The sequence below is a fragment of the Eretmochelys imbricata genome, chromosome 9, assembly GCF_965152235.1.
Source record: "Eretmochelys imbricata isolate rEreImb1 chromosome 9, rEreImb1.hap1, whole genome shotgun sequence".
NCBI lineage: Eukaryota > Metazoa > Chordata > Testudines > Cheloniidae > Eretmochelys > Eretmochelys imbricata.
In genome coordinates this window covers 81041847-81055511 of record NC_135580.1, presented here as the reverse complement: position 1 = coordinate 81055511, position 13665 = coordinate 81041847, and the positions used below count along the sequence as shown (strand labels likewise).

Below are 13665 nucleotides of genomic sequence, written 5' to 3'. Positions count from 1 at the left end.
CCAGGGATGTTATAATGAAGTTAAACTATAATTCTAAAGCACAGTAATTTGGCCTTCTCCCCCACAGGGGGCAAAACCTAGCAACCACCCTCCCACTGATTTTCGATCCCTTACCTATCTTTTCATCTTCTTGAACCATCTTTCTTTCTTCTCTGAAAGCTCTGAGCCATCGCAGTTTCTCCTCCAGCTTCTTGGCAAAGAATAAGTGAATTTCCTCGGTTTCCTTGTTATGAAGTTTGAAGGCATTCTTCATGCTGACGTTGAAGTCATCATCTCTCCCGTCTTCTATATCCACCACTTCATATTTATCCATGTCAATGCGACCTTTGTAATACAGTATATCTCTTCGTATCAGGTCCTACATGAAAAAGAAGAGATGCATTTAATTCTAGGTGGACTGAAGCCTATGCCAGGAAGTATATATTGAATCTTAATGAGGCTTGGCAGAATTCAATATTTATTTTTCATAAATTTGAGAGATTATATTGATGTTTATGTTTACACATTTCTGAAGATTTTTTCAGTTTAAATCACTGAGGTTACTGGAAATTATGAGGATCTCAGACAATGTGGGGAGGCAGACAGTAATTATGTAATGACATTAGATGCTGAGATTCAAAAAATTAAAGCTTTATAAGCATTAAAACACCAATTGCCAACATCATATGTAAAATATATATATGTAAAGTTACTATCCTTAAATCAAACTCTAATAAGTTCTCAAGCAGCATTTTTCTTACTCTATCTGTAAATTTTGATGATCATTGATGGAAATATTTTTTCATTGATTTGTGTGTGTATGGTGAAATTAACCTTTACTGACCAATAAAAATCTAATCTTTCCAAGTGTAGTCTTAACCATTTGAAACACTGTAGTTTTCTTTCAGCACAGAAATGAAAGGGTTAATTTGCAAAATATGATCTAATTCTTAGAACTTTATTTGCTGTAAATACTTAAATTTTTGGCTAAATTAATAGAATAGATAAAGGCTAGCTACGATAAAAATGTACACTTGATATAACCCTCAGGCTTTGGGGCATAAAATAGCCACTATCAGCTGCTTGTGATCAGGAAGAAACTTCCCCCAGCAAGTAATTTATTCCATGATTGACAATTACATGGATTTTACACCTTCTTCTGAAGCATCTGGTACTTGGCACTGTTGTGCAGATGACAGGAAACTTGAGAAGAGGGACCACTAATCTGGTCTGCTTCCTATGGTCCTAAAGTGGTTCACAGAAACATAAAAACTGGAGATAGAAAAGAGTAGACCTAATAGGTCATTTTGCACATTAGCTAGTAGACTTGTGCTTTGTCCAAGCTAGTTCTAAATATCACAAAAAAGGGGGGTTCCCACCACTTTTTCCCACTCTTACAGACTTCATTACTGGGAACATTCAGCCTGTAATTACCCTAAGCTCAGTTCCATCCCATTATACCTTGGAATACTTTAACATTGTTCTCCCTCCATGATATTTATACCTTTCAGTATTATGTATGATCACCCCTTGGTTTTCCTCTCTCCCTTTGTTTTAATGGCCCTTTCTCCCACCTTTACCACTTTGGAGAGGAAGAGGAAAAATCATTATTTGTTATTCCTGCTTAATGGCTCAGCTAAAAATGCACACAATCCATTGAGCCTCTTGACATGTCTAGCACACCCAGGGCCCCATTGCTGCTGCTGTTTTTGCCACCGTGCTCTGCATCAGCTGTCCTGATTCCTTGAACTGAAGCATAAACTGTGCTCACTGCAGATGCCTGAAAAAGCTGGGGGAAGGTGCCACTAAATAAGTATGCTGAGAGATGCCATGTTGGTTTATCAGACATAGATGTGAAAATGCAGGTTTGAGGAGTTGTATGTGAAAAACAGCGCTCAGACATTTTTCTCTCCCTCCTTCCCTCCAAAAAGAGGATATAAAATAAATACCAAGGAGCCTGATTCTCCTTTTGCTTACATCAGTTTTACAACAGTAACATTTGCATTGTCTGCAGCGCAGCTTTCCCTGATTCACACTCACATACTGAGCGGAGAATCAGGCCCGCTGTATAAACTATTTATATGACAAGAGCATAAAAAAGCCAGGTCATCAGAAAATAGGAGATTAATCAAATAGGAACATGATTCTATATGGAGAACCAGTTATAAGGCTTTAATATTTAAATAGCCAATTTTAACAAGGCACAATTAAGGCTAGGTTCTTCCACAGGGCTCATAAACCAATACACGGTTGTACAAAGTTAATTTATCTTGATCATTTAAACAGCAAGCCATTTTCTTTCCTATTTTATTTTTCAACTATTTTTAAAATGCAATAAAGATAAACAACATATCGGAGGAATAATCTAACCATACAAATAAAATCACAGCACAATATTTGTGTAATTGAACAAAATTAAATGGTGAATGTCCTTAGGATATCTCTTATAAAACTTCTTGAAATAAAGAAAACAAATGAACTTGGCATAAGATCTCAAAAGAGCTGTTTTATGAATCTGCTTAATGGTATTAATGATGGTGAGAGAGGAGAATGTCTAGAAGCTCTTAGTCTTAATATTTCCCCTAAAACTCCCAATGAAACAATCCATTAAACAATATGCTTTGCAACTATCTTATTCTAGCAAAGTATGGAAAGAAAAGAAAGGAAATTTCAGACTGAATACATAATGGAAAACTTTCTAACAATAGGATGTACTAAATTGTGATATAATTTCCCAATAGAATAGTTAGAAACAACCCTGTCATTTAAGAAAATTACCCTGGTCAAAACACTTAGGGCAGGTCTACCCTTAAAATGTTGTAGGAGCGCAGCTGTGCCGCTGTAGCACTTCAGTGAAGATGTTACCTACGCTGACAGGAGGGCTTCTCTCATTGGCATACGTACACCGCCTCCCCGAGACGCAGTAGCTACATCGATGGGAGAATTCTCCCATTGACTTAACACCGTCTATACCAGGTGTTAGGTTGGTTTAACTGTGTTGCACAGATTGCCCCTCCCAGCTCGCAGGGTCCTAGAGCCCAGGCTCCAGCGCAAGCCCCAACGTGTACACCACAATTAAACAGCCCCGCAAGCCTCAGTCCCGCAAGCCTGAGCTCCGTAAGCCCAAATTAGCTGTCATGAGCCAGCCCAGGTTTTTAATTGCAGTGTGGACATATCCATAGTTTCACAGGTGCCACTGAGGGAACAATATGAAGATGAACAATATGACAGATTGCTTTCTGTCACTGAGGGAAGGATATGAAAGCAATGAAATTGCACTTGTGTCACTGGGGGGCAACATGCAGCCCAGAACATATTTATTCCTGGTGAAGATGCACTAGCAAGAAAGAACCCAGCTTGAACATCAGATCCCAGACTGAATTTGCATAGAGGGAAGTTAGAAGAAACACCTTTTTTCTGTTCTTGTACATTAAACTGATGTGGAAATCACTGTAAAATGAGCAGCATGAAGCCCCTGCCACTTTTACAAAGCTGACTTTAGAGAAAAGAACTGCACATTACAAAAACTTTGTTTTAAGGAAGCCAATTCACCTTTTCTTTTTACACCAGGCTCCCTAGAGTCTTTAGCCTTAAGCTTAACAGGAATTTTCAGCCATCTGAAGGATGCTAGGCAATCCCAAGAATACAACAGAAACATATTGAAATTGACAAAAAACTAAATAATTCAAAGTGGTACATAATGGCTACAGAGTTCAACCATAGTACATCTTAGAACCCAGGCCAACTGCTCCAGGCATTCAACAAATTCCTTTTTTGCTACTACAGGAAACAGGAAGAAGCAACATTCTCCACTTTTTAGCTGTATATTCGAATCCAACTTCTTTTCAGGGGTTCTTGAATTTTCACAGGGTTAAGCGCAATAGGAGGTCTGTACAAATCCACAGAAAACAAAAAGTGTTTAGGGCTGGAATAGTCTTGGCAAGACCATTGATTTCCCAGAAACTTCAGTCCCTGCAGGAAGTCATGGGAACTGGTACTAGATTATATTTTCTAACTGGTTAGCCATTCTTTGCCATCATAATCCCAGTCCCAAATTCATGTATCTCAATAGATGGATATTATTGATTCTTCAACTGAATTTTAAATCACCTGACCAGGGCTCTATGAGCTTGCACATACAATAAAAACATATAAACTAAAGGATAACTATCTATAACAAAACCTGCCCATACTCCCAGAAAGTCAACCACTGCTCTCAAAATATAATGGGACCCTATAATCAACCTACCATAAATAACAACCTCCCCATCAGCAAAATCTAACTACGGTATCCATATCTAGTTACACACACACACACATATTTGGTATGTGAATATATATATATAATTAAATATCTGAAACCTAATATATGTCTATGGAGTGTATATTTTATTCCAAAAGTTCCCAGCTCCTTTAATGAACTGTATGCAGGAATTGCTTCTCTCATTACTGCAATGCAGCCATCTATGAAGTGACCAGAAGACCCTTCTAATATTTGGATTATAGTAGATCCAAAAGGCCTCAGCGAAACTTGGGATCCTAAACGTGCGACAAATCGTACATACTCAGTAAGGCACAATCCCTGTTCTGAGGAGCTTCTAATGTAAACAGACAAGAGGCACGAAGTCCGAGAGAAAGGGACTATTAATACTTCCATTTTACAGATACTAAATTGAGGCAGGGAGAAATTATGTGACTTGCTCAAATTCAGACTGGGAGTCCATGGCAGTGCTGGAATTGAATCAAGATCCTCCTGAGTCCCTACCCTGTGTCTAACCAAAAGACCCTCCTTCCTAGATACAAGCTCACAATCTAAATCAGATAACCACACAGAAGACAAAAGGAAACAGGTGTTTGGATGATGTGGAAAAGGGACAGCTTGAAGGGGGGGGGGTATAAAGGAGGCATATGAAGGAGGAGAGGGAGGGTGTTTATTTGATAAGAACAGGTAGGACTATTGCAGTTCTAAGGGGAAGCATATCAGAATGGCAGAAGCAGGCACCTTTCAAATTAGGTCCTAAATATTTAATCCTACAGCCCTCCAGCATCTGCTGTTCAGTTGATAGACTTGTACCTGTTTTGTCCTGCAGAAGGCTATGAGCTCAGGTGGAAAGAGCATTATGTGTTTCATTCACATAGAGGGCCAGGTTCTCAGTTGAAATCTCTGTACAAATGGCCAGCAGGACATCCCATGGAGCAAGAGAACTTGCGAGCATATGGCTGCTGTGTCAGCTGCCACCCCACCAATATAAGAGTCATATTGAGTGCTGGAGAGGGCTTGTCAGGATTGTGGGAGGGGGCAGTATGGTAGAGCTCTGCTTCATCTATCCTCCACTGTCATAAGTCAGAGCAGCCTCTTAGCTGCTCTTACTCTCTTTGCAACGGGGACCAGTGCAGACTGAACCTGAGAATCAGGGAAGCATCCTAATGCACAGATGGAAAGGGTCACATTCACATTAATTAATATGAGTCAGTATATCTCTCCTATAAGCTCACGATATAAAAGATACTATTTGCATAATATATATTAGATATATGTTGTTGCACATGTAGGATATTGGTCATTCTGCTGATGATACATCTTTTGGTTCCCAAACTCTCATGTATTCTAATGTGTAAAAGGTTAATAGGAGAGGAAGGATTGTGCAGTGCTTAAAGCACAAAGATTGGAGTCAGGATGCTTAAGTTCAAATCCTGATCTGACAATAACTTGCTGTATGACTTTGGGTGAATCACAATGCCTCCGTGCCTCAGTTTCCCCATCTTTAAAAGGGGGATATTTGCCTACCTCACAGGGATGTTGTGAGTTGCAACTAATTAATCTGTAAAAGGCACTTTGAAATTTTTAGAACTGCAAAATATTATAACCATATTTCAGCATATGATCTTAATGGTTTTAGAATGTGAAGATCAAATGGTCACACACAGGCAGTTTCCTAGGCTGCAAAAGGAAAGCAGTGATGGTAGATGTCATGCTACCACAGACTACATTGGCCTAGTTTCCCAAATTCTTCCACATGTTCTTATGATGGCATGTACCAGGGAGATGGCACAAATGGGATGGGGAAGGGCATGCTACCTAACTAGAAATCTGCTGCCAGAATCAGACATTTGACTGTTTAACTGAAATTCTGTTGCAGTAATCTGTTTAAGATGGAATCTCCTTCCTTAGAAGTGTTTAAGGTTAGGCTTCACAAAGCCCTGGCTGGGATGATTGAATTGGGGATCGGTCCTGCTTTGAGCAGGGGGTTGGACTAGATGACCTCCTGAGATCCCTTCCAACCCTGACATTCTATGATTCTATGATTAACATTGAACTTTAAAAGTCTGGCTGGAAGAAAACACTTTTAAGGACAATTTATTTCCTCTGCCACCCCTTCAGCAAACGAGTAAGAAAATATGGGCTCAGTGGTGCTGGAAGTAAAACTGTGATACAGCGGGTACTGTGAGTAAAGCATTCCAGAAGTGGTGGTTGTTTATTTCCACTCTGAAATGTCAGTAAGAAAAGCTGTGTGTGGGAGTTAGTGTTGGTGTGTGAGCGTGCACTATCCTGAATGGGTGCTGGGAGTTCTGGTATGCACGTGTGCTAGGTGATGTGGAATGCAAACATTTTTCAATACCCACTCAGAATCTTTGAACTGACTCTTATCTGCGGATATTGTTTTTTCATTGGTGGTTATTTTCCCCGTTTCCTGTTCAAAGAAGTCACCCAAGAGCTCCAATCACTCATCTTCCACATGATACAATGTGATGCTTTGATCTGCACTCCAAGGGCATCTGAAGAACTGCTTAGCAAGTTTGGGAGAAAGGGAGAATTGAAAGAGAGATGCAAACGCTAGCTCAGCCGTTTTAATTTTTCTTTCAAGAAATGTTCAAGGGATCTGGGGAATCTTTCACCTGCTCCCCACATTCCCTGCTCAGCACAAACCATCTGCAAAATGTCACGCTGTTCTTTTGCTGCAATTATGAATGGTGAACTTTCTGCTCGGAACTCTTTATTATTAGTATTAATTATTTGTAGGACCTACAAGCTAATCAGCGATGCAGGCCCCATTGTGTGAGGCACTGTGCAAACATATAATGAAAAGACAATGCTTACCCTGAAGAGCTAATCATCTAAATATAAGACACAGGTGGATACAACAAGCAGACGGAACGAAACATGAGGCACAAGTGAGATGAGTATGATTAGTGTAAAAAGCAGCAATCATAGCACATCATTTGCCTGGCCACTGTCGAGTGTTTGGTAGGCATCATGGGAGAGCTGCGTTTTAAGGAGACACTTGAAAGGGAAAACGTTACATAACTGAAAGCTCAGTCATCTTCAGATGTCAGGCAGCATTCTCAAATTAGCACATGATTATACCATAGGCCTATAACAAACCACAGATATAAATGCAAACTTTGGGGAAAAGCAGATCTGGGTTTTGGAACCAAACCACCATTGTGGTTCAGGCCCATCTCTGGTGATTTCTAGTTGTTTTGGACAGTGGTCAAACCAGGTGGATGGGGGAAATCATTTTTTTCAACTTATTCCTCAACTCTGTCCTCATTTTCCCATCTTGCTGCCCCTTTTTCTGCCCTTCCTTCTCCCCACTCTCACAGTCTGCTGTAAGAAATGGGGGTGTGGCACACTACACTGTTTTATAATAGGTCTTACGGTATTTTATTTTTTTTCAGTATTATTCAGTTTTGTAAGTTAAAAAAAAAAATCCCCATTACCGAAGTTTGAGACCTAAACTACCTGAGTGTGACCCTCTAAAAGAATGAGATCTGGTTTGCTTTGCAGGGATATAAGGACAACATTTTCAAAAGCATCTTGCTCATTTAACTTGAGATGCCTTGGGCATGCTTTTCAGAGGTGGTGAGCACCCACGGTTAACTCTGCCTTACACTGGAGATTTGGGAGCTGATATGTCAGAACAGTGAACTTTTGTTCTATCAGACTGGTTACCTAAAAATTAATGAACCCTTTTGAAAATGTTTGGCCTAAAGATGTCAAAAAATAAATCTAGTTCCTGCTGATTGGAGGGAAGGGACATGATTAATTATACATACAATGTATATAGAGTATAATTTCTCCTGTTGGAATATGCTCAGGTATCATGGTGATGGGTATCATATAAGAACTTAGATGGAGAGACAGACCAAAATTTCCCATTCCTCCACTGTGCAGTGTATTGTGTGCTTATGCTACTATCTGCTCCAGAGCTGGCTGCATTTCAGTGGTGCTGTGTGCTGGTAAACTGCTTTGGGCTCATTTTGAATGAAAGCTGCTGTATAAATATCTATTTTGAAACAGTTTTGTTTTCTATCAAGTTAGGGGCATTGCAGGCCCATACAGAGCGTTTTAATACCGGATAGCTCACGAGCCGCTAACATTTGTTTCTAGCACAGAATCTGGACAGTGTAACATCAGACTTAGAAATTAGTCCAGCAGGATTTAACCTGGCCCTGGTCCAACACTGGAGGGGCCAAATTCATCCCCTTCTGTAACTTTACTGAAGTCAATGGAGTTACACCAAGGGTTAATGTGGCCCAAGCTGGCAAGTCATGGACTCAGATCAGTGTAATTATCATTCCTGAGATGGTTCTTCAGGCACTGATTTTGTTGTAGCTCTTATGACTCCCAAACCTTTTTTGGGTGAAACATCCCATTTCTCCTCTTAGCTCTAGGTCAGGTACCAGCTTCGCTCACATATCAAGTCAAAGAAATAAGAGGACACAACGACGTCAGTGACTGTGCACTTTGCTGGTACACTGTCTTTGGGCTATCTCAGTTTAGACAGAACCACAACGAGTGTATTGGAACTCAGGGCCTTAGAATGCATCAGGGAGAGCTGGATCATATTAGAAGCAATAAAATGTAGCATGAACTCCCTGGACACAGCTTAAAGCACTCAGCTACTGCCAGAGAATCTCTATGAAGAGGGGAAGTGTTTGTTACGTGTATCCTCAGTGGCTGATATGTGAAGAGAGAGGAACCCAAATCCATGAGACACAAGTTTATGTAATCCCTTCTCTCACAAGGACAGCTGTGTTGGGAGGTCGCCAGATTCCTGCCAAATTATTCAGTCGTGCCTGTCTAGTGAGTTTTGAAAGAGACACTTGATTCACTCTTGCCAGTTTCATGAAGCATGGGGCGAGAGGGGAGGAGAGAGAGAAGCTGAAAGCATTTATGTGGAAATGTTCTTTTGCTCAGTATATTTTGTGGAACATCAGTGGCATTTTGATGTCTCATTCCACCTAAAGCCCAGTCACATTGTATCCAAAGCAGTGAGGCAAGGATGATTTTGTTTCTAACAAATTAGCAACAGGAAGAGATAGGAAACCCTTTTTCGGCTACGTCAACTTGTTTTTCTGACTCCTTCAATTTGTTCTCAGGGTTTTCAAATGGTAATGGTGAGAGAACACTGCAGCATGCGGGCTCAACTTTCTGCTCCTCAGAGCAGAGGCCCGAGGTAATCACACCATGGATGAATTTGGCAGTAGGCATTTTGTACACCTCTATTTTATATGAACAGACTAAGACCCATCCCCGGCCACAACAGAGCACACAGGGCCTGAGGCAGCACCCAAACTTAGCCCCTTTCTGGATTTTGGCTTTACTGATAACTGACACAATATAAACCTCAGCATAAGCTTCCTCCTTGAGCTTGGCTGGCCCTAGTGATCTTACTCCCCAGGACATCATCTGTCCTAGCTACCGCTCTAGAGGGCTAAACCCACTAATGAGCAGCACCTACCACAGTGAATTAGCAGAACTTCAGCACCTTTATGCAGGGTTCTAGACCAAGGTAAGACAGTGCGTTGACAAAAGAGCCCTTCCCCCTGTTGCATGCTAGGTAAGTAATAAATAATATCAGTTGAACTGATACCTCTCAAAAGCCTGATGTTAGACATCAAGCCAGGGCACTGGGAGGAGTACTCTGTGCGGAATCACCTTCCTCAGTCTCCTGGGTTTTCATTGGTGGTGTCTTCTACAAGGGCAGATTAGGCTTGACCATGGTTTAACCTATGGCATCTGACAGGGCCACAACCTAAAATGCCTTGACTGCAAGTGCAATATACAATCGCCAAGTCTCTGTGGTACTGCCATTTGAAAGTGGTGAAATACGGGCTGACCCTCATGCCCACTCTGTAGGCTGGAATCAGGAGTGGCCGGCAGCACAGGGGGTTTCATCAAGTGCCCTAGTGATGGGGAGAAGGGGATGGAAAACTATAACCATGCTCCATGTGACTGGAAAACCACCTACAATAACAAAAATGGACTTGTAGTTTTCTCAGCCTTTCACTGTCTTTGCAAGTCAGATTCTAGGAGAAAACGGCAAGACCCCATTGGATTGAAGTGAGAGCGAGGATTTTGTTTTGGTTGGGATGCAGCTTGGAGCAAGGTGTCACCCGTGTGTTTTTGAAAAGGGCTATAGAGGAATTGGACCGTCTCAAATATAAAATCTAAGGGCATGGGATTGTCTCTTTAATCTCACTGCATGGAACCTTGTCCTTCAGAGGCGTTACAGACAGTAAGTAAAACAATAATACTTCAGATAGTACAGCTCTTGCTGGCAGAATGGCCTGCTACTGCTATTAAGCTGCTCTCATTCTGCCTCTCACGCAACATTCTTTGCTCCCGGAGCTCAGGGAAAAGACAACCTGGAATTTACCTTGCCTCTTGATTACAACAGATACATTAAAAGTGCAAGTGAAATCCAAATGCGTTTCATGCAGCCACTGATCTTTTCTGCTCTGTCAGGAGGTGCTGAACAGGAAGCCCCATCTATAGCAGCTCCACCGTTGACAAAAGGAATGCCTAATTCAATACCTAAACATTTTTAACCCTTTGTCTGTTCTACTGTCACTTCTAATCTGATGCCAGTGTGCTTTTGCACCCTTTGGGGAAACCAGGGCTGTGAGCCAGAGGAGAAACATTGCAGATCCACCGTCTGTTACATCATATGCCCCTTGAGTACCCCAAGACATAACAAGCTAAGATCATAATTAATCCTCTGTGTCAGAATGCCAGATGTTAAGTGATGTGATTTGTAAACTTAAAGTATCTCTGTGTCAAACTCTCTCAACTTCAGGAAAGGGAGAAAAAGAGCCTCTATGCCTTTAAGGCAATCTTTTAACTCTAACATCAGTTAGGATTGACTTCGTCTCTTGGTAATTAAGGTTACTCTGCTGGAATATGTATTATTCTTTCCTGGTTATAGACAGATGATCAATGGAGCAGGGGTCAGTGCTTGCCTCCCACACAGTTGATTCCCTTCTTCCCCTCCTTCTAGGATTTTCACATTACAGAAACCAACCCACAGTTTCTTCTGCAAAACCCATGTCGTGGTTAACCACACACTCTGCAATCACGTTCCAGTTCAGAGAACAAGAGGAGACAGGAACCCTTTTGCTCACATATTATCTCTTTCTTCTGCCTCCACGATTCTGTGGCTAGCACTTTGGAGAAACAACCATGAGAAGATGGCCTCTCCATTCCCATCCAACTAAAGGTCTGTTGGAACAGCCTGAAGTTAACCGAATAGACCAAAGCTTCCTTGTGCTGCAAAGAACTGAACCCAACTCATGCAGGAGCATGAGCAGCCGCGAGAGGCGGCATGGGCTAGTTGCACCTAGTACAAACCCTCCGGAACTCAATGGAGCCTGTACCACTGCTCACCTGTGCGACCACAGCTCGATGAGAGCCAGCATGAGTATATCTTCGCAAAGCGGAGCCACACCCCTCACCCCAAATGTAGATGTAGCCTGCAGTAAACTGCCCGGCAGAAGCAGCATTTTGAAATACAGTAATTCTGGGGCAAGACACCTTGATAGAAGAGATCTCATAAAACGAATAACCCTCTACATGTAAGTCAGCTATGAAGAATCTGGATAAAAGTAGATTAGATGGAATCTTCTCCAGCACATGAATTCCATGGCATTACAAAGGCTAAGCTACCCCGTAAGACCCTACAGCCGATAATACATCATACTTTTCAAAGTGCTCTACTGATTAATCCTGACACTATGCCTGTGACATTTTATAGACCGAAGAAATCAATGCTGAGGTTAAAACAAAGGAATCTGTCAGTGCTGGGATTAGGATTGGAGATATCCTGAATCCCAGTCCCCTGCTCAGGCCACTAGCCCATGTCTCGCTTTCCCACTACAGTAGTGAAAAATGTAAAAGCCTGTATGATGTATGCAGAAAATAGTACCTCAGGTGTAAGGGGTTGCTGACCCCTTAGAAATTGTGTGAGCTGGAAAAGGAACTGAGGTACGCTCAGCAGGCACCCTCCAAAATTTTTCGTGTTATTTACAACTGAACCACTCTCACTTTCATTTAGCATGGCATCTAAGCAAACACTTTTGAATCTTACAGTTCACGACACAACATGCAATTAAGAAACTAAAATGTCAGTGAGTGGCGCTGTGACCCTGCATGAACCTTTTGAACCCCCTACCCCAGGGCAGCCCTGCCCCCAATTGACAACCTTGTCAATGGTGCACACCACGCATAATGTGTGTACAGCTGTGGGTGCCAGTGTTTTCCAGGAGCTGACATGAACTGAGAGGAAAGCGGGGTGAGGATAGAAGGGAATGAGCTGGGCTGTAGGAGACTTTTACAGAGATGTGACAGATAAAGAAGGAAGCAGAAGAAAACGTGATTGTGTCCCAGTTGCTTCCCAAGAAGAATTAAAAGGAGCTGGGAGAACATGGGAGAGACAAAAAAGACTTTGGTGCTAAACTGAGAAAGTAGTTTAGCACAGAGACTGGTTTGCTTAATGCAGTAACATGGAAGTCAGTCACTGAGAGTCACATCCTCCATCCAACTCAGTCTACCTGCGGGTAGTTCAGGGGCAGAATTCCTGCATGGCAGCGTGAATACTTGTCATTTTCACTGGCACTATCTTGAGAGAGCAGTGGGCAAGGTAAAGTGAAGCTACGGTGCAGGTTGGCGGAGGCTGGGGAAAGGGTAGAATCCTTTTTTGCTGGAGGTACAAAATGCACTGACCCAAACGGATTGATAAGAGGGACCAAAGACGAGACACACACTCCAGGAAGAAGCAGCACAGCACAAGGCAGTGCTGTGGAGAAGCCACCTGGGAAAAACTGCATTGCAGCTGAGGAGAGAGCAAGACAATGTTGCCAACTCTCCCACTGTGATCCCAAGTCTTGTGATAATTAGTGTTTCCCTTAATGCCCTGGTGCCTGAAGTCACATGACCACGAGAGACCCTCAGCTTCCATTTAAAAAAAAAGAAGTGAGTTTCACCCGCTACCGTTGGGGAGAAAAGCCTGCAAACTTGACCTGAGCGCACCCTAAAGGTTCCAAAACCAGAAGGCAAAGAAACCCCCCACCAATCTTATTATATTTTTAAATCTCCTGATTTTTAAGCCATGATGATTTTTTGAGGCTCGACTCACGATTTTTCAGTGCATGGGATAGGCAATACTGCACTTGTCTGAACCTCTCTGAATCCTAATCGGCTAATTGGCTGCCTCTTGTAATCCCCAGCAGGAGAGCCTGGCCCCAGTGTCATGACAACACATGCTGTATAACACTCCAGTTTAAGTCTACAGCATTTGTGAACCCAAACTGTGGGATAATGCTAGTGTCAATCCCTTATTCAGACAATCTTTTTAAAATAATACTCAAGGACACTGCCATAAAGATGGAAGGACGTGCTTAAAA

The 13665-nt window shown here is 42.0% G+C and overlaps 1 protein-coding gene across 2 annotated transcripts in view; it reads right to left on the bottom strand.

Moving 5' to 3' along the window:
* Positions 1-13665, bottom strand: part of ARHGEF9 (Cdc42 guanine nucleotide exchange factor 9) — an 85839-nt gene that overhangs the window by 12650 nt on the left and 59524 nt on the right. For both annotated transcript variants that reach the window (XM_077826431.1, XM_077826432.1), the window contains one exon: positions 115-358. In XM_077826431.1, the coding sequence (XP_077682557.1) occupies positions 115-358 (244 nt within the window). The remainder of the gene's footprint in view (positions 1-114; positions 359-13665) is intronic.